Source organism: Anarrhichthys ocellatus, unplaced genomic scaffold (genome assembly GCF_004355925.1).
Source record: "Anarrhichthys ocellatus isolate YVR2014 unplaced genomic scaffold, GSC_Weel_1.0 scaffold4, whole genome shotgun sequence".
Classification (NCBI taxonomy): Eukaryota; Metazoa; Chordata; class Actinopteri; order Perciformes; family Anarhichadidae; genus Anarrhichthys; species Anarrhichthys ocellatus.
In genome coordinates this window covers 6,346,102-6,365,536 of record NW_022280034.1, presented here as the reverse complement: position 1 = coordinate 6,365,536, position 19,435 = coordinate 6,346,102, and the positions used below count along the sequence as shown (strand labels likewise).

Below are 19,435 nucleotides of genomic sequence, written 5' to 3'. Positions count from 1 at the left end.
AATATTATTTGCAGTAGTGTTAGGAGTTTTGATTGAAAGCGTGATTGCTAAAACAGGGAAATAAATAAGTTTATGTTCATATATATATACTTTTGGATATATATTTATATTGTACATAGTCGTTAAATGTTTATACTAACATCTGTTATACTTTTTTTGTTGTCCTTATTTGATTTTTTATATTTTTTTGTGTAGGTATGTGCGTACGTTGAGAGCAAAGTGAAAACCCGGAGTCAAATCCCTTGTATGCGTAGTGCGTACGCATACATGGCAAATAAATCTGATTCTGATTCTGATAAATTAAATCAAATCAAATGAAATCATATAGTATTACATTATGTAATGTAAGGCATATTTGTGACCATTTAGGGACCAATCTCACTCTATATGTCTAGACAGTAGCTGCGGATCACCAGAGAAGGTAAATGTATATCTGGCAGAAGAATGAATAAAAGGTGAACAGCAGATAACCAGGCAGCCAATCAGAGTCCGAGGTTGAGGCGGCATCCGTGCGCTGATTGGTCGATCGCACTGCTTCTACTGATGCGTTTGCTGCGAAGCCAGCGACCACTCTCTCTTTCACCGGTTGCAGTACTTTCCACACCTATTCCTCTCCCTTCAACAGCCGGAATCTCTTTCCTACTCGTCTGCTTCTCTTCGGTGAGTTTTTTTATCTTCCGTTAAGTTACTCTACAGGTGTAATGTGAGCGTTACGCAACGCAGCAAATGTCGAAGCCGTACGGTGGGAACATTGTGTCAGCATCATCGATACATTACATCCTCTTCCTCTGCAGCGCAGCGGGCTTTATTCTGCTTTTATCACTGAAACACGGATATTACCGATTTATCTTGTCGTTCTTATTTTTATTCATTTTCTTTTTTTGAACCGCCCAGAGCATCAAGCACCCAAACCGCAGCCACGATGACTGAGGCGTTGGTGAAGAAGCAGCACAAGTCGAGCAACGGAAATGTTCTTCCAGAAGCCACCAGGGAAGACGTGTTTGACCACTCATACAGAGAAAAAGACGGGCCCAAACCTCCCTCGACCATCGTGTGGACAAACGTCGTTTTGATGACTCTGTTGCATATAGGTGCCGCTTACGGGGTGTCCGTCATCCCTTCAGCATCCCCTTTGACCTTACTTTGGTGTAAGTAAATTCCTACCTGTTACAGTATTTTTTTGCAAAGGGGTGGGTGTTTATTTTTGGGCCGGAATACAGTGATTTATAACGAAATCACAGCTGTTATGTCACCGCCGAAAGGTGGCTGAGCGGATGTTTGCGCACGCTCCTCCCAGTATTCTGCACGTAGTGGGATTATAGATCAGGCCAAATATCACCCGAGATTTCATGTCACAGCAAGTCTTTTAAAGCTGCGAACTACACAGCGGGCGCTTCTCATAAAATGAACGTATACTTCTTATTAACAACAGAGACCAACTATCATGTTTGTTATTTTATAATTAAGTAACGGTATCATAGGACAAAGAGTGATTACACAAGCTGCATTCTGCTGTATTACTTGACAAAAAATGTCCTTAGAGTTCATTGGAATATGTATTTTCTATGAATGTTAAAACCACAGAGGCTGCACTTATGAATAGAGATTTCCAGTCATGCAAGCATGAAACGCTTGTATCCATTCAGTCAGCATCCGATATGACGTAGTTACATTACCAAGTGACTGTCACAGCTTCATGTAACTTTCCATGTTTATTTAAACTCTCCTGAGATAAATAGACCAGTACAAACCACTTCAGTCAGAGGCACATTTGAATGATCTTCAGCTACACCTACCGTGCAGGAATGCTGGTGTGATTCATTTGATTGTGTTGGGGAGATCATCTTGGAACAAATTCCCAAAATATGTTCCCTTTGATAAAAAGGAAAGGCCTTGTAAGCTAAAATGAGGTGAAACAATTGCAATAGTAATAATTTCAGCTTTTTGAATGACTATTTTACAGTTTAGTGGGGTGATCTACCCTTTAGTTACACATATATAATAATGTAACATGGATGACTCACTTGCAAAATATCACTTGTTGCAGGATTATTCGCAGACCTAACACTGACAGTATAAGTGTACAGAAAACACCTGATGCTTAGATATTGCAAATGTGCAGTATTTTAAATGCTAGCAGTACTAATTACTTTCTGTCTTTGTCCCCACAGCCTTACTTTGCTTTTTCATAAGTGCTTTAGGAGTTACTGCCGGAGCTCATCGCCTGTGGAGCCACAGATCCTACAAGGCCACATTACCTCTAAAGATCTTTCTTGGTTTAGCCAACTCCATGTCATTTCAGGTACACACACTCACCTCTGTAATAACAGCAGTTTTCATTACCGTGTAACGACCACGTTGTGTCTGCAGTGTATGTAATCTCTGTCTTTACCTGAACCCACAGAATGATATCTTTGAGTGGGCTCGAGACCACAGGGTTCACCACAAGTATTCGGAGACAGATGCTGACCCGCACAACGCCGTCCGGGGCTTCTTCTTCGCTCACATTGGCTGGCTGATGCTGCGCAAACACCCCGACGTCATTGAGAAGGGAAAAAAGCTGGAGCTCAGTGACCTGAAGTCTGACAAAGTTGTAATGTTTCAAAGGAAGTAAGTGGCTTCAGTCAATGATTGATTTTACACCTATGGGAGGAGGTAGTGTGTAGCGTGGACAGTAAACAATCATAAGTGTATTTCGTTATTTTAGTCTCTGGTGTGTCAAATACAAATATAGAGCAAAGAAAGACCGATTGAACTTGTTAACCCATGCTGCTGCAGACTTGTGTCTGTGGTCCTTCTGGTTTAACAAGGTGACAATTACTAACATGTCTGTCGTGCATGTTGAGATCGGTTCACAAGGTCGACTTTAAGGAAAACTGTCACGTTGAAGAAAGAGATGGCGCGGGGAAAAAAATCCAACGTCTGACAATTGTGTGTTTATGCCTTACTGAGTAAACAGCTCCATTCATTCTGCTCTCCACCCACTGTGTCTCTTCGACAGGTATTACAAGCCGTCTGTGCTGCTCATGTGCTTCTTCGTCCCCATGTCCGTGCCCTGGTACTTTTGGGGGGAGTCTCTGTGGGTGGCGTACTTCGTCCCAGCTCTGTTGAGGTACACCTTGGTGCTGAACGCCACCTGGCTGGTCAACAGCGCGGCTCACATGTGGGGGAACAGGCCCTATGACAAGGGCATCAACCCCAGGGAGAACAAGTTTGTCACATTCAGCGCTATAGGTATGAAACGCAAATACATCATTGAAATAGGAATTGTTAGACTCATGACTGTCAGGAAAGTGTCACCTCTAGAAAAATACCATTCACTTTAAGAGTTATGCGTTGCACCTGCTGCCTACATTTGGCTGCACAGTGGGTTCAAGAATCAGTGCGATGTATGTCAAATAGTTACGACCTAAACCAGTCCGGCAGCCGATAACGGTAAAACGGTGTGCAATATCACAAAACAAATGGCCGACTCATTTGAAGGCTGATTTAAACATTTTTATTTATTCTGAAGATCACAGTTATTCCCACTGGATCCACCCACAAGAATGCTAGTGCCTTGAACAACCAATAGGAGTCACTGGTGTGGAAACAATGGAGATTTTAAAAGACCTGGATGTTCTAAGATGGCACCCAGTTCTTGAACGTTGTTCACCAAAAATAGAATTAAAAAACAAAGAAAAATTGTATGCTTCAGTGGTTTTAGGCTAAGCCGACTGACTCCTTACTGGTAATATACTAATATGAATGTTGAAGACTTTTTATTCCGAACTGCACTTTCTGAACAAATATAATCTAATTTAGGGAAAACAAAAAAGCGATCTCAGAGAGCGGCAGACAGAAGGGTCTACCTAACGTACTCTGCTAATGTTAGCTCCACAGGTTCTTGCGTAGAAATGTTTCGATGATTTGCTCACCGCTGATTTCCTTGTAACTTACAGGTGAGGGATTTCACAACTATCACCACACGTTCCCCTTTGACTATGCAACAAGTGAGTTCGGCTGCAAGTTGAACATTACCACTTGTTTCATCGACGCCATGTGCTTCTTGGGCCTGGCCACGGACCCCAAGAGAGTGTCCCACGAGCTGGTCGCGGCCCGATCACAGCGCACCGGAGACGGAAGCCACCGGAGTGGCTAAGGTCGACGAATTGCGGTCAGCTTCGAGGGAAGAACTATCGACAAGAAGAAGCTTCACAGCCCTTTGACAGCTATACATTTCTCATCCGCTGAAGATAAAGGTCATCTTCATGAGGGCCTTGACAACATTTTGTAGCTGTAACTAAAAAAAAAACCACATTTTGCGAAGCTCTTTGCCTTGGTTTCTGTTCAGACAGACCATAGTCTTGCAAAGATGCTTTAAACCGGAAGTAGAAACATTTTAAACGTCAACTTCATCCTCTGCTGTTTTTGCCACTTTTGGTGTGCATCCTTCGTGCAGGGTCAGTCATTGTAGCCGATCATTTTATGTAAGTATTACTTAATTGTTAATCAAAATAGATAAGAAGTGGAGCTGTGAAAATATGGAGTAACAATGTTTCATCTGATAAGATATGCTACTTATAAGAGACGGTTGTCATTGCTTGTTTACAGCCAGTTTGTTGCCGTTCTCATACGTGGAGAATTCACTTTTTGAGCGCTTTAAGATCTCGGAGAAAAAAAAGGGATGAGAGTTTGAATGATGTTGTGCTTTAATGAAATATGGCACGTGATGGAAGAGTGAGGGAATGTGTTGCAGTATGTACCCAAATATGTAGAAAAAACAAACACATACTGTATTTAGTCTGTGTAGTAAATGGATCGAGTATTCCCCAGACAATATAGGTGAGGAATTCATCATTAAATACAAACTGCCCTTCAATTTTACCAGTAAGATACATTTGAATTTAGAACCATGCCATGTTTAATCAACGTCCTTGTGTTTTTAGTGAATATATCATAGTGCCAAGAGCGTGCCAATTGTCGACATATTTACAAGCATCCTATTGGTCCACGAGAGCACACTTAAGTCGATATTGCTTCTTCAGCCGGCATCATTGTGGATGTTTTTTTTTTTAACATTGTGGCATCAGTGGCTTTGCATCCGCTTTCATCCAACACGTCCCGTCTTTTGTCCAGAAACATCTGCAGCAGAGATCTCATTGGTCGATGTAGCAGCCAGTCATGTGACAGTTCTGGTGTTGCAAAAACAACATGCCACCCATGCATGATGATATACTGTCGTAGGTGTTTGTGGTGAGGTGTTTTATCGGTGACTCTGATGATGGCAGAGCCGTGTCTATTTTTGTAACGTACTGTGGAGCCGCATCGCTTTTCGGATCATCAGAACTGTTGCCGTGGTGATTTCTGAGACGGGACCGGGTTTCCCTTTATGTCCTGCAAAGCTGATTGTCATTGCTAAATTTCAGGTGCATCAATGTTAATGCTCATCTTCAATTCTGGTGTGCGGAATGCTTTTATTATCTTATTTATGTATTTATTTAGTTTTTTTCCCCCTTATTGACTTTGAAGAACGATTGCTCTAATCGCAACCAGTTTTTTGCACTCCAACATTTGACAGTAAAATAAGTCAAAAATCTGAGCTCCTGTTTATTTTATAAGAGTCAGGATACAACCTAATGCCTTATGACTTGCATCCATTCCTGATCTTCTTCGCGCCAAATCTGACCACGGTCCATGTTTACAGGCTGAAGCACCAGATGGAACATTGTTTTTATATTCTGAAAAAACACATTCAATTTAGGCAAATTGACAACATCGATCGACAAAAATAAAGTGCTTTAAATTAAAATAGAGGATCGAAGTTTATATTCCAAGAATACAAATGAAAAAACGCCTGCTGCAAAATGTTCAATCAACAGATTTAACCTGCAAAAATATGGGCCCTGATGTGCCGACTAGTTCCAACCCACCGGGATGTGAGAGCATCATCAGAGCACTTCACAAGCCATGCAAACAACTCCTGCTGCCCAGAACCAACATGTTCCTAATGACGAGATCAAAAGGTTGTCAGTCTGAATGATGTCAAATCTCAACTGTACTCTATTCTGAAATAAAAATTCAACAATATTTTCAATACACACAATTAACAGTTGTTGTTCCTCTTTTGTTCTGTTTTTATTCATTGTGTCTCTGATATAAATCCGCACTGCAAGAGAAGCTTTGGTTTACACACACACACGTAGATTATTCCTGTAAAGCTCCTCTTAAATGTGTTTTTTTAAATTCAGATTCTGGTACATGTGGACCTTAGTGCTTAGCTTGGCTAATGGCTGCAGGCCCATTACAGTCGAACAACAGCAAGCCACCTGCAGCAAGCATTTAATCCTGATTCTGTGAAGAAGGAAATGCTGACAGGGCTGGATCCAGGCGTCATCATTACACAGTATTGAGGAAGAAGCCCGCTCTTCTGTTGGTGTTGCAGGATATCTGTGGTGAAGAATTCAACACTTCCAGTTTGCCACTGACATACGTGTGCAAGTCAAATATACCCCCAACTATTTAATACTGCAATTCTTGACCCTTGCCTGCAGACTGATAAAGTGCCCAAATATGTTCAACGGTTTAGAAAGAGCAGAGAGGAATGTATAGGACCAGTGTGCTGCCCACTACCCACATACACTACATCATCCTTTTACAGGCCGAGGAGATTGGTTTGTGGATGTCATGTCATAGGTGTTGAGCAAAGTTCCTCAATGCTGAAACAAGTTAGTTCATCGTTTTAGTCACTCATGAAGCAAAAAAAAAAACAGAAAAAGCCTGATAGCATCTCAAAAGTGAGGACTTCCTCTTGTGTAATCATAACTTGAATATCTTGCTTTGCAGTCTTACAGTCTGGGAATGTTCACTTGTTTTATAGAGTAAACAGATAATCCATTCATTTTAACATCTTAATCGATAATAAAAATAATTGTTAGTCGCAGCCTTCACTTCTAGTGGTGGAAGGAATACTTAGATCCTTTCCATTAGTAAAAGTAACAATACCACGAACTGCTCAGTTTATGTGGAAATACTCAAACTCTTTTACTTAAGTAAAAGTAGAATTTGAAAATATACTTTTTAATACAATTATTGGATTATACTTATTGATGCAACTGTGTAAGCATCACTTTAATATTACTAAAGGTGGAGCTAATGCTAGCTACTATTTAATCTATAATAATAATACTTCAGAATGTACTTGTTGGTTATATTTTGTATTAATAATGTGACTTTGCAAAGCAACTGCAGTTGTCAGATACATTTTCCATTTAGCATGCAGAAGTAGAAGTATAAAGCAGCATGGAATGGAACTACTTCACTGTACTTTGGCAGCATTATGAAGTACTGATTTATAGTAGTTGGCCATGTCAAAGTTACACTCAACACATTGCAGAATTATTAAACTCTTGAGGCTACAGTGTCCCAGAGAGGCGGAGTAACATCCTGACTCGTGACTCTGCTGTGGTGTGATGTGTGGTGAGGTAACATTATGTTAGCGTCACCCCAGAGGGAGATCACGGGAGGTTACTGCAGTTGGTGATCACGGGAGGTTACTGCAGTTGGTGATCACGGGAGGTTACTGCAGTTCAAACTCCCCAAAAAACACATTCACGCTACCCGGCTCACAGCGTCTGACTCCAACCGGCCAATCAGCAGCGAGGTCCTGATTTATGATCCTCCTGCGCCAATGGAGGAAGGGCGCGTGAACAATTACGCGACGAGTACATGTGAATTTACATGTGAAGTAAAGATAGACATGTCTGAATGTGAAATCTGGGGACCTGGTAACAAATAAAATAGACATTTTATTTGAGCTTCCGGTCTAAACAGACCCTCGTCAGAGCATTCTGCATTACTAATGCAGTGCAGGCAGGTAAAAAGTCTCATGTCAGACATTGAATGCAACACACCTGTGCACACCCTGGTGGTAAGAAGCTCCACCTCCTGGGGAACTGCCGCCCTATTTAATGCTGAATGGAGTACTGTGAGGCATGCAAATGGGAAAACAGAAAGAGGCGAAACAGTAAATATAGACAAATACACACAACCAGGAAGCACCCTGTAGAAGTAATGTCATCATCTGGTAAATGGGGCTTTTAGAGGAGTCAGGCTTGAGTCATCATTAATCAGAGATTACAAGATCTATATAGTGAATCATTTTCTTCATGCATTATAGAGTAATAAACCATTCATCAGTACAAGGATTAAGTGACCAAAATGTTTTCTTTGTGATGAATAAAGTGTCATGGTCTACTCACTTTCTACTTAGTCACCAATTTTGCATTTAATATTAACAAAGGGATCACAGGTTGCTCACTTTCTAATAAAGCAACAGGACACTTTGTAACCCCCAAAGTTCTTCTTATTAATGACCAATAACCTTTCTTAACCATTAATAAAGCCATATACCCCTTCTGAATAGCGCCTTATTAGGTACATGTATGAATTACTATGTCAGAAGAAATTGCTAAAGCGTCAACATTTTTGGATTTAAGTTTTATTTGAAAAAGATACCGACATGAGTAAAGTAAGCAACGTGGATTGTATAAATATCTGTGCAACCGAAATGGGCACACGGAGGCACTTTACTGCCTTCTGTTGCCATGATACACCAAACTACCCAGCTTTATGTCCAGCTGCAAACCTCAGAATATCACATGTTCTCATTCGTCGGTTCATTTGTGTTGGCATCATCGTACGATCTAATCTAAAACAAAATATTTCAGAGTTACAAAAGGATAAGACGTAGGTGGAAAGATGAGTAAGAGCATCGTTAGCAGGGTGAAGCACAGACGTCAATTCATTCGCAGTTCAACATAAATTAATGTCATTTGTGAAATCAGCAGGGAAAACATGCACACTGAAGAAAGTCTGAAAGTCTCACACAACGTATCAGGAAAATAGCAGTGCTAAGAAATCAAAAATCAAACAGCAACTTGACAATCAGCGTATGGCATCCGTCTGCAGCGCTTTGGCCCAAAGGAACCTCGAGGTAAAATCAACCGGACACAATCCATTACAGCAGGTGAGCAGAACAATCAGTATTTATGCGAGTGTTTCCTTCATGCTTGTTGTGATCGATACACAGTATCGGTGCGTTTTCTCCCTTACAGAAACTACACCGACAGGACAGATAGTAAGATCAACCCAATTTTAATTTGCACCATTGTCACCCCCTTCTGTGGACGTATAGGAGCTGCTATCCCCAGATGTTTTGTTTTAGAGCGCTGCATGTATTCAGTCAAAACTTAAAAATCGAGGAAAAATATGCACCAGTGTGATGTGGACTGAAAACGCAACTACAAACACCGCCTTGATTCAAACTTTGTATATTACACCAAACCGTTGAATTTACAGAATCACAACTTTCAGAATACATTCATTTTATGGTAAAATCACCACAGCAACATGGACAACTCTCTACAAAAATCCACCTCACTGCCCAAATCAGCCACCAGGAAGGAATATGGAGTCATGAAGACCACAATCTGCAATATCATCAGTAGTTATTCTCATCATCATCATCAGGTCAAAAAGAAATAAATACATATATAACAATATGATAACACTGAAGTCTAGTTGGTGGTGCTCCCCTCCCCCCCTTCCAGGGGTTAGACGCCCAGCTTGTTGGCGATGGTCATGACCACTTTGAGGATGGGCATGAAGGCGGAGATCTCGCTGAAGTTGCTGCTGCTGACCACCTGGGTGTGGACCTCCAGACCCCGCTGGTAGTTCTGGCTCGCCACACAGCGGCTGATCTCGTGGAGCCCGTTCAGAATGTTGTGAGAGAGCTGAGACATCGGCAGGGGAAACATTATCGCATGTTACTATGTGGCACCTGATGTTAAGCCTATAGAAAGTCAGAAAATTCACAGTGGCCACAAAGACATCTTCACACTGCATGTTTTGTCTCACCAACAGTCCAAAATGTATGTATATTTTTTTTGCATTTTTGCTGAATTGAATGTTTACGTAGTCTTTTGTTATTGTAATGATTGAAGCTGTAAATAAAGACCTACCCGGCTTTACAGGAACTATGATGTTGGTTAATTCTATCGTCTTTGTCTCGACCGCCAGGAGAAGTGGTTGTTCACTTTTATACTCTGATGTGTTCGTTAAGCTTTAGCTTCCATCTTTATTTTTTTTTGCTGCTGAACGCATTTAGTAGACCTTTTTGTCTTCTTCTCTCTGAAATGGCTTTTTTTGTTTGCCCAATAATTGGGTAATATTCGTTCAGGGAGGGCAGTTAGTGACAGTGTGGGCTCCATGGTAGCTCTGACAGCAGGGGGCGGGGCATAGCGAGTTCTTTGGTCTGGGTAGTAAGAGGATTTTCACTCAACTTTTAACTTTAGCTCATGGCTAAATCATTTTCCTTGATAATAACCTCGTGTGCATGTAATCATTTCTTACCGACTGCTCTCTCAGCTTGTCGTACAGGTATCCCAAACGTTTGGCGGCATCATCAAGTTTCCTTTTTGTTTGCTGAAAAAGGGGAAATATTTGAAGTCATTTTATATGCAATAAACCCCAAACTTTCTCCTAGAATCAATGCAAGACTTTCGATGCAGCCGCACACACTCAACAGTGAGACTTACTGGGTCTCCCGCTGCGAGCTGGCAGCGCTGCACCAGGCTGTCAAAGGTGGATTTGAGGACCACGTGTTCAGCGGGGATTTCTTTCTGCTCCACCCTCTCTGCTGGCAGCTGCTGGAGAAGCTGAGGAAGAAACAAGGACACAAATGAAAAGGTGTTGACAGTGTTTTTGCAGAGTGAGCGATCAGATAACAGCCCCGTGTCACACACCAACCTGCACGCTGGGCTCCTGGGGGGCTCCGGGGGGCACTTGGGCACGGGGCTGAGGAGCCTCCACGGGGAATCCCATCACAGGGGCAGTGATGGGGGCTGGTGGGGTGTAGTTATCAGGGAGCTGTAAGATACATCCAGTCAGGGACAAGTAACACTGAAATCAATCATTTATTTATTGTTTTTCCTTTTGCTACTTTGAGGAGGAACTCCACAACAAGCTGACTCATGTTTGTTAGATGTTGTCTGTCTGGTTTTTGGGGTTGAACAGGTAGCAGATTTATCACAGTTTGCCTCTGCTGCTGGAAACTAGGTTCATGAGAGCACAATCCCATGTCTCTGAGTGCGTGTTACTCTTCATGACCCCTTTCAAATTACATCTAGTCATTAAATTCATGGCTATTAATCAAATATTCATCAGTGCAGCTTAACGAATGCACATTACATAATTGAACTGAGCCGTTGTTGAGTTGAATTATTTAACTTTGCCCACAACTACGACACAGCAAGTTTGATTTGAGCTATGCTAACAGCATTGGTTGTAGACTGGAATACTAAATGAAGGAAACGCATTTTAAAGCAATATTCTAATTAATTATATTTTAAAGAAAATAATACACAGACTATTTTGATGGTGATAAATACACAAATACCTTCTTCTTTCTGGGTCCACCTCGTACTGCTGGTGGGTCGTTCCAGCCTTCTTGGGGTCCTAAATCAGAAGAATTTGAATAGTGACTAGAGGCATTTTTTTTGTGCTCGCACTCCAGCAGTCAAAAATTGTCAGCACAAGACAACCTCTTAGTCGACACGGCAAAAACATGTCAATAAGCCAAAGACTCTAGCAGCTTATGCGGAAACAAAACGGCAAAAAACGGGCAAATGTTCAGGTAGCATCCTAATGATCACTCAACAGTAACAATATCCCAATGCTGAATAATAACAAGCATCTCATGAATATCTTTTGGAGCTCAAACATGTATTTATCAATTGAAAATGTAACAAAATGTCTCCGCTACACCGTTCATATGCTAACTGCTCGACACCTGAGCTTTTTAAAAAACGGAATTCGACAAACTCTCCGTTAAACAAACAGAACAATTATTCTTCAAATCAAAACAAACTTTAAAAAAATAAGACCTACATTGTCTTGATTTGAGACTGGAAGATGTGGTTTTGTTTACTGTGTTTTAAGCTGACATCCATACACGTAGATGAAGTCAACACATTTCCCTCAAGCATACAGCTGCAAAAGCCACAAAAAAATACACTGAGTGACCAGAAAATTAAACTTGTATAATGCCGCGCAATCTAAAACAAAAGTGTGTTTTTGTGTCGTACAGGTTTTTCTCTGGTCACTCAAGTGTATATTCGGATGCACTCTTATTCCATATCCAACCCTAACATTGTCACCTTGATGGTCACACTGGGAATTCAGCCAGGGAAAGAATCCTGCAAGTCAAATGAGGTGGACAGCTGAATATGATTCAATAAGCATCAGCGACAGAGTCCTGCTAACATCTAAGTCTAGCAACATGAGATCTACCTGTAGGAGGAGGAGCAACAGCTGGGGCCGAGAAGGGCTTCACAGCAGGAGCTCCGGGGCCTCCCTGTGGGTACCCCGATCCGAGAGGGGCATAGGGACCGGACGCCATGAGGGGCGCAGGCCCCTGGTTGTGGAGGGTCCCTGGGTACATGGGAACTGGGGCTCCGGGCTGGGAGCCGGGTGGCATGGGGCCCGTGGGTGAAGAGGTAGACGGCATGAAGCTTGTCGGTGGCACCCCGGGGCTGGGCATGGTGAACAGGCCTCCAGGGGTCGATGACGGAGGTGGGAGCCGAGGTCCTGATAAGTTAGGAGCTGGCATGGAAGGACCTGTAGGAGGGAAGCCTGAGGGTCCCCCGACGGCCATAGGCTGAGGCTGGAATGGCTGACGAGGAAGGAAACCTACGGAAGGACAAGTGCCATTAAGTCTAACTATAAAGCAAGGAAGCAAGTCTGTCTGTCCCTCACATAACTCCAGAACCGCTCATCTGATCTAGCTGAGGACCCATGGGAGTGCTTCTGTCAAATTCGGTGCTGGAAGCAGAATCGAACCCGTGTGTATTTCCTTTAGACTAAGTTAAAATCCTGCATTCCTATTTTCACTTCAAATGAAAGCAAGGCCTTAACGGCACAATCTACCTAAGGTTACTGAACTCTGTTCGGAGTTTTCAATTCTAAAAATAAATCGGCCTGAAATACCTGAAAGTAGAATACAACATCAAACCTGGAGCCGAAGCAGGATGTTGAGGGTAGGGAGGCCTCAGGGCTGGGCGGGTTGCACTGGGCGGCAGTACATGAGAAAAAGGCGGCAGACCAGGCCCGGTGTTGGTTGGAGCTTGTGGTGTGAAAAACGACGGCATAGGAGGCTGCTGTTGGGCAGCCTGGGAAGGAGCAGAGGGCTGGTAATGACTCTAAAGTGTGTGGGGTGGGGGAGAAATAATACTATGATTTAAAGAAAAGTTCAAACATCAAACTCGTAAAAATATATGATTTAATGCTTTCGATTGCTCATAAATTTATACCAGATTTTGTGCTTTTGGTGTAGGAGTGTGAGCAGCAGGAGTGGGCTTGGCTGTGGACACATCGACTCTGTTGAGGGAGTTTGGCCTGTGCTGTCCGACGGCAGCCTCTTCCTGAGCGTGGAACAGCCTGTCTTTCAGCATTGTGATCCCAGCCTGGGAAGACAAAATTGTGTCAAAAAACACAACGGTTTGACTTACCCGTTTTTGGGGAATAGAAATGTGTTTGCTGCTATGCCTCTTACTTGGCCTGAGTTCTCAGGCAGGTAGGTCATGGCAATGGCCAGACTGCCCTCGGCAGCCAGTATGCCAGCGTAGCAGGTTAGCTTCTCGGCCAGGATGGGGCTCTGGATGTCAACCTCGCTGTTGCGGAGGCGTTCGATTGACTTACGCAGCATCATTACTTTTTCAACCAGGTCCTGAAAAATACACAGAGACACAAAGGTCACTGCGAGTGCTACATCCTACGCATTTTCAGTGCATGGCACAACAGTGTAGTTAAAAACAGTATTTTGTTGCTGCAAAGCAGAGACAAAAGATTGTACCTCTAGACCAAGAGGGGAGGAGCAGTCTCTATGCAAGGCCCAGCACTCCACTAGCTTCTCAATGTTCCCAGAGCAGATGTAGCACAGACAGGCCTGCAGGCAGCGCTTCTCCGTCCTATCTTGCTCCAACCTACCTCCCAGGGTATCTAGCAAGAAGAATTGCAGATTTAAACGATGTTAGAGACAGAGGGAAGGCTGACATTAGAGCAGGGAGGCCGAGTACAAAGGGAGATTGTTATTCAGTGAGCAAAGCAATTATTCACAGTTTGCCTGGAAGCGAGGCAAGTCGCAGCACGACCGATGTGGGGCCGCACTTGTGAGCAACTTACCGCACAGACGGGCAAAATCTTCAGGGTGAGCATAAGTCAGCAGAGCAGCGAGAGCCTCCTTCCAATTATCTAACTCACAGCTTTGCACTATGTCTCTCCAGTTCTGGGTCACCACTGACGATATGAGCTGCAGTTGAGACAAGACACATTAAACGAAATGCTTTTCCTGTGATTGCACAAACTGAAACAGAATGAATCAAATAAGACTCCTACCATTGAAATGCTGTTCTTTTGCTTGCTTAGGTATTTTTGCTGAGTTTTCTTGAGCAGCTCCTCTCCTCCGCTGATGGACAAGAGGATGCCTTCAGCGTAACGGCCGTCGTTGAGACACAAGTCCACCGCGCCCTCAAAGTTACCGACCAGCAGCGCCTGGCTTATCAAACCATCGGTGTCTTCAAAAGAACGACAAGGTCAGTCATCATCAACACCGAATGCACTTACTTTTCCAACCAATGACATCATTCATTGTGTGTGCAGATGAGGGATTTACCACATGATACAGGGATCTGGAAATTGGAGTTTTCCTTTGGAGTCTGACTAAAGAAGTCTGCCGGTGAAACGGAACCAGAAGTTCTGGCGTCACCTCCAGCAGTAGCCACATCAGACCTCTGGAAATACAACAAAGGACATTTTACAGTAAACAAGCGCCGCAAACTTGGTATGCAAATAATTTAAAAAAAATATGTTTTGAATATAAACATTTTGTGTGCAGACTTGCCGACCTCGGTGGAGAGCCGCTGCATCTTTTCTGCCAGATCTTTGGCATCCACTCCGTGTCCATTGTGCTGAAAACTCTTCCCCAGGCATTTCGAAATCTGAATAAACATATTTTTCTTTACAGCCAACAGGATAAGAGTGACAGTAACAGTAAATGACAGACATCAGCTAATGGCTACATTTATAAATCAGACGGCAGAATACCTTCTTCTCCAGGTCATCTTTGCTAAAACCCAAAAGTCGGAGGAATTTCACGCGGGCTTCATCCTCAAAGTTCACCTGTAAACAGAGAAAGTGAATTCATTAAAAAATGAAATGACACGACACTGACTGTCTCAATGTCAAGAGGACGCGAGGACCCACCAGAAGGAACTTCCATATGTCCTGCTCAGCGTCAGACTTGGCGCTCTGGATCTTGGCCTGGCAGTAGTTGTTGAAGGAGCCCGACTGCAGCGCTGCCTGCAGCTCCCTGGAGCGCTGGAGGAACTCCGTCTCTGTGGTAACCTGGCTCATAAACACTTGTCTAGAGACGGGCTGGGGGCTCTGCACCGGAGGCAGCTTGGGATTCTCAAAGGTTATCAGCTTTCCACCGAACTGGGGGGGGGCGAGACACCAAATCAGTCATGGACACCTTTTCCATTAACATGCTTATAAAACATTCTAATGTTGCACTTACAGCAAAGGAAGCGCCCACAGGCCTGCGCACCCACTTAGGTGGCTTCTTCAGAGGGGAAACTATGGTTTCCTGCACTGCAGGCTGAGGAACTTGCAGGGGGGGGAGCTCCTGTCCCGTACCAAAGGGGTCCATTGAATCAAATGAAGAGGATATCTGATAAATGAAATGTTTGAAGTTAAAAACAAGCTCAACTCTTTGGGATAGAGCTGAAACAATTAAGTCGATTTAGAGAAAATTCATCAGCAACTATTTTGAGAATTAATTAAGCAAAATGTTCACATTTCACTGGTTTTAGCTTCTTAAATGTAAACATCCGCTGGTTTTCTTCATCTTCCATGATTGCAAACTGAGAGTCTTTGGGTTTTGCACTGTTATACAAAAAAATATACCTAAATATTTTTTAGACCAAACGATTAATTAACTGAACTATCTTTCAGATTTAATCTTATACTGGTGTTCATTAGTCGATATCAATCCCTTCACAGATGCGCCATCTTGTGGACAAACAAGGCAGCGCAGCACATAGCTTTCAGGATTAAATACATTAAGAACAGCAACTACCTTATCAGCTGTGCTTTGCTGCTGAGTCTTCAAGCTTCCTCCCATGACAGAGTAGACAGTGATTCTGCCGTCGAAGGAGGCGGCTGAAAGGAGGGCTGGATTCCTGGGGCACCACTGGACATCAAAACACCACTGGTTTGTTGTTGGAAGCTCATAGATGACCTAAAATGAATGAAATGGCACGTGAGAATCCACATCATCGTCACTGAGTCACAATAATGAGGCATGGTTATTCAGGCATAACAGAGAAGCAGCGGTTAGTGTTATATACCTCTCCGGTGTTTGGATTCCAGCAGAGGATCCTGTTGTCTTTAGCACTACTCAGTAGGAGCTCAGAGTCCGCCTGGCTCCAGGATATGGACAGAATCCCCCTGTAAGGAAACACCAACAGACAGTAAATACAGTATATTCTGCAACATGACAAAAAAAAAACTGAACCGAGCAGAAACTGTTCAAGCCTCACCTTGTGTGGTTCTCAAAGACTTTAAGGGGTGAAGTGGCAAAACGGAGGTCCCACATCTGGATGACTGGCATTCGGTCATCTTCAGAGGCCAAAACCAACTGAGTGGCCACATCAGGGTGCCAGAGCATTCCTGAACAGTGCATCTGAAACAGATGAGATTTAGGATGATAAGAGACTTTCTACAAGGTGCAAAATAATCATTTTAATTTTGTCTAACCGGAAACGGCTGAGAAGCTTAAAAATACTCGCAAAATAAATGCTGCAGACAAAGCCTGAGAATAACTGCTTTACAAATGTTGTGGCAGATGAGCCTTAATGATTGATTCATGACAGATAAACTCGGGTAGAAGATAAGTTAGAACTTAACGTAATTTGCATTAAAGCCACAAACCCTGTTGCTGTGGTCACTGATCTTGATGATGGGCTCGTTCTTCCTCAGATCCCACACGACTGCTTTCCCACTGGGGTTGGCAGAGGCCAGGATGTGCTGAACCTGCCTGTTCCAGGACACAACACTGATGTCTTCAGCAGGCTGAAAGAAGAGACCAAGGCTGTTAACTGTCAAAACAAACCCGACTGAGTCCGAGACAAAGAGATATTCAAATGGTATTATAACAATGCTGATAGTGATGTAGGATCAAGATATTTAGCTAAGTCAATTGTTTATATGAAATTGATGAATGGCTTGCTGGGAATATGTTCATTTTATAATGAAAATGTCCATTGTGACACTGCATCATTAACCTCATTGTCTAAGGGAAGATATACAACACAACACATAAAATGGAAATGATAAACAAAACGTTCTTGTGGCTTTTAGTATTAACTCACATACATGACACTACAAAAGGTAAAGAAACAAAAAGAAAACTGCCAGTTGTGGTTTATATTTTGTGCATTGACTCACAACAGACATGTGTGAACTTCACCAAACTCATGACATCTCAATCACACACACACACACCTGCGTCTTTGCTCCTGGTGTCATTGGACTGTTGAAGTTGTTCAGATCCCAGATATATATCTCTGAATCATTTGCTCCTGAAGCGAGGAGATTACTCTGGCAGAGGAAAAATTGAGAACGATTAATAATGTGTATAGCAGCACCAGGAAAGTGAAGTCTTCCATATAAACTGTCTCTAAAGACACAAAAGGTTTCCCTCAAAGACATTTACCTGAAAAGGGTTGAAATCGAGTGCTCGGATGGGTCCTGTGTGTTTGTCAGACTGCCCCACTACTGCCTCTGCACCGCCGCTCATTATGACCTCTGGGTTGTATACAGTTAATGTGCCATTTTCACTGCCACCGACCAGTCTCCCTCCAGTACCGTCTGCTCCCATTCCAAAATTCACCCATACGATACTGTGCAACCTTTGGAATAGGAAAAGTAAAGTGAGTTATTTGTTACAAATGGCAAACTCAAAGCCAAAACTAAAGTGCACTTGGTGTTTCGGTGAGCAATCCTCTGTATACTTCTTTAAATAATATGTTTAACTGTCAAACAGCCCATAATGTATTTAAAAAAAAAAAAGAGAGAGAGGGAAAGAATACAACATGTATTTAGTATTTGAATTTGGAATGAGCCATGAATTATTTTAAATCTGGCCCAAATAGTTTGAAGTGAAGCCACATCCCTTCTCTACAGTGGGCTGATATGGACAGAGGTAGCATCTTGTATCTTATTTGTGTATCACCTCTATAATGTACCTGTTGGAGGTGGGTAATGACCCTTTGAGCTGCATGTCCAGAGATGGATCTGAGAAATCCACCTCAAATATCTCCAGGGCAGCTGTGGTGTTGAAAGAGGCATCGAGCTGCTGTGCTGATGTTCCTAAGGCCAGGTGGATGGGATGGTGTTCGGCTGGACTCCACGCTTGGTGGGCAGTCCTCTGGATCTCCTTCAGCCTCATATTCCTCAACAAGTTTCAAGTCCCGGACAGACGAACGGACTCCACTACATCAAAGATAATACACGTAATTGACAATTGGTGTGGATTAACAATACACTGTTAGATACCTTAAATACTAACTTCTAATTTAGCTCCAACAAGGTGCCACCCTGACAGCTTGTCTCCGACTATACCCTGAAACTAACCCGATATGTATCAGCTAGTTAGCTAATGTTAGCATGTCGCAATTGCGGCTCTAAACACGTCTCGAACACTTTTACTATAGCTGATAACATTGAACACAGATTATCTGATGGCCGCCATTACCTAACAATCACTCCAGTAGTTTAAATGGATCCGCTAGTTTCTTATTCATGCCACTACATAATAATTCATATGAGCTAACAGGTTAACGTCTGTTCCAGTGCATAACCGGAACCGATGCTGCTTCTAGCTAGCAATCAATGTTACAGCCACCACCCTTGCCTCCATATCTCAACAGAAACGCTGTGTCAGACACGTTTAAGCCCAGCAAAGAAAATATATACATATATGGCTTTGATAGTAACTCACATCAACTGTCTTTATCACAGCCTGACTGTCCGCATCCACTACAAACTGGAGCGCTAGCTACTTCTCAGCAAAAGCTAGCAGCTTAGCCGCTGGCGGATTTCGCTCAAAGTACTTTGCCGTGTTGTCACTGAGCTACGGTAGCCGACAGGGACATTTTCATATGGTAGTGGCCTAAGGTAACCCCGACGTCACCGTTGACCCAACAAAAAAATAGTTCTGTAAATTGTATGTAGCGTGCTTTATAACGACGGATCAAAGAGTTGTGAACTTGTTAAGTTGTTAACTATTTGACAGGTTGACAGTCTTTTTAAACACAAAACAACAGCAACACATTGA

The 19,435-nt window shown here is 42.9% G+C and overlaps 2 protein-coding genes across 2 annotated transcripts; one reads left to right on the top strand and one right to left on the bottom strand.

The window, feature by feature from the left end:
- Positions 1–404: 404 nt before the first annotated feature.
- Positions 405–6,089, top strand: scd (stearoyl-CoA desaturase (delta-9-desaturase)). The gene is made up of 6 exons (XM_031843579.1): positions 405–660; positions 895–1,148; positions 2,172–2,302; positions 2,405–2,610; positions 3,002–3,234; positions 3,942–6,089. The coding sequence occupies exons 2-6, from the start codon at positions 923–925 to the stop codon at positions 4,139–4,141; spliced, it is 996 nt and encodes a 331-aa protein (XP_031699439.1). The 5' UTR covers positions 405–660; positions 895–922; the 3' UTR covers positions 4,142–6,089.
- Positions 6,090–9,294: 3,205 nt separating this feature from the next.
- Positions 9,295–19,343, bottom strand: sec31b (SEC31 homolog B, COPII coat complex component). Its single transcript, XM_031843794.1, has 25 exons — positions 19,100–19,343; positions 18,345–18,591; positions 17,813–18,008; positions 17,602–17,697; positions 17,029–17,169; positions 16,638–16,780; positions 16,446–16,545; positions 16,175–16,336; positions 15,614–15,766; positions 15,301–15,531; positions 15,142–15,216; positions 14,943–15,035; positions 14,711–14,828; positions 14,434–14,612; positions 14,221–14,347; positions 13,892–14,037; positions 13,592–13,765; positions 13,350–13,502; positions 13,052–13,238; positions 12,331–12,729; positions 11,438–11,496; positions 10,789–10,908; positions 10,578–10,697; positions 10,393–10,464; positions 9,295–9,773 (listed from the first exon to the last, which is right to left on the bottom strand). Exons 2-25 carry the CDS (start codon positions 18,545–18,547, stop codon positions 9,594–9,596), a joined length of 3,627 nt encoding a protein of 1,208 aa, XP_031699654.1. The 5' UTR covers positions 18,548–18,591; positions 19,100–19,343; the 3' UTR covers positions 9,295–9,593.
- Between the last annotated feature and the right edge of the window lie 92 nt (positions 19,344–19,435).

What these genes read in the sequence shown, in the direction of transcription:
- scd (XM_031843579.1), top strand. Translation starts at nt 923, where the DNA reads ATGACTGAGGCGTTGGTGAAGAAGCAGCACAAGTCGAGCAACGGAAAT. An exon ending in CCAACTCCATGTCATTTCAG is followed by an intron (nt 2,303 to 2,404) that starts GTACACACACTC and finishes CTGAACCCACAG; the next exon opens with AATGATATCTTTGAGTGGGC. An exon ending in TGTCACATTCAGCGCTATAG is followed by an intron (nt 3,235 to 3,941) that starts GTATGAAACGCA and finishes TGTAACTTACAG; the next exon opens with GTGAGGGATTTCACAACTAT.
- sec31b (XM_031843794.1), bottom strand. Translation starts at nt 18,547, where the DNA reads ATGAGGCTGAAGGAGATCCAGAGGACTGCCCACCAAGCGTGGAGTCCA. An exon ending in CACCAAAAGCACAAAATCTG is followed by an intron (nt 13,239 to 13,349) that starts GTATAAATTTAT and finishes CACACACTTTAG; the next exon opens with AGTCATTACCAGCCCTCTGC. An exon ending in TGTTGCTCCTCCTCCTACAG is followed by an intron (nt 11,497 to 12,330) that starts GTAGATCTCATG and finishes CTTCTGATTTAG; the next exon opens with GACCCCAAGAAGGCTGGAAC.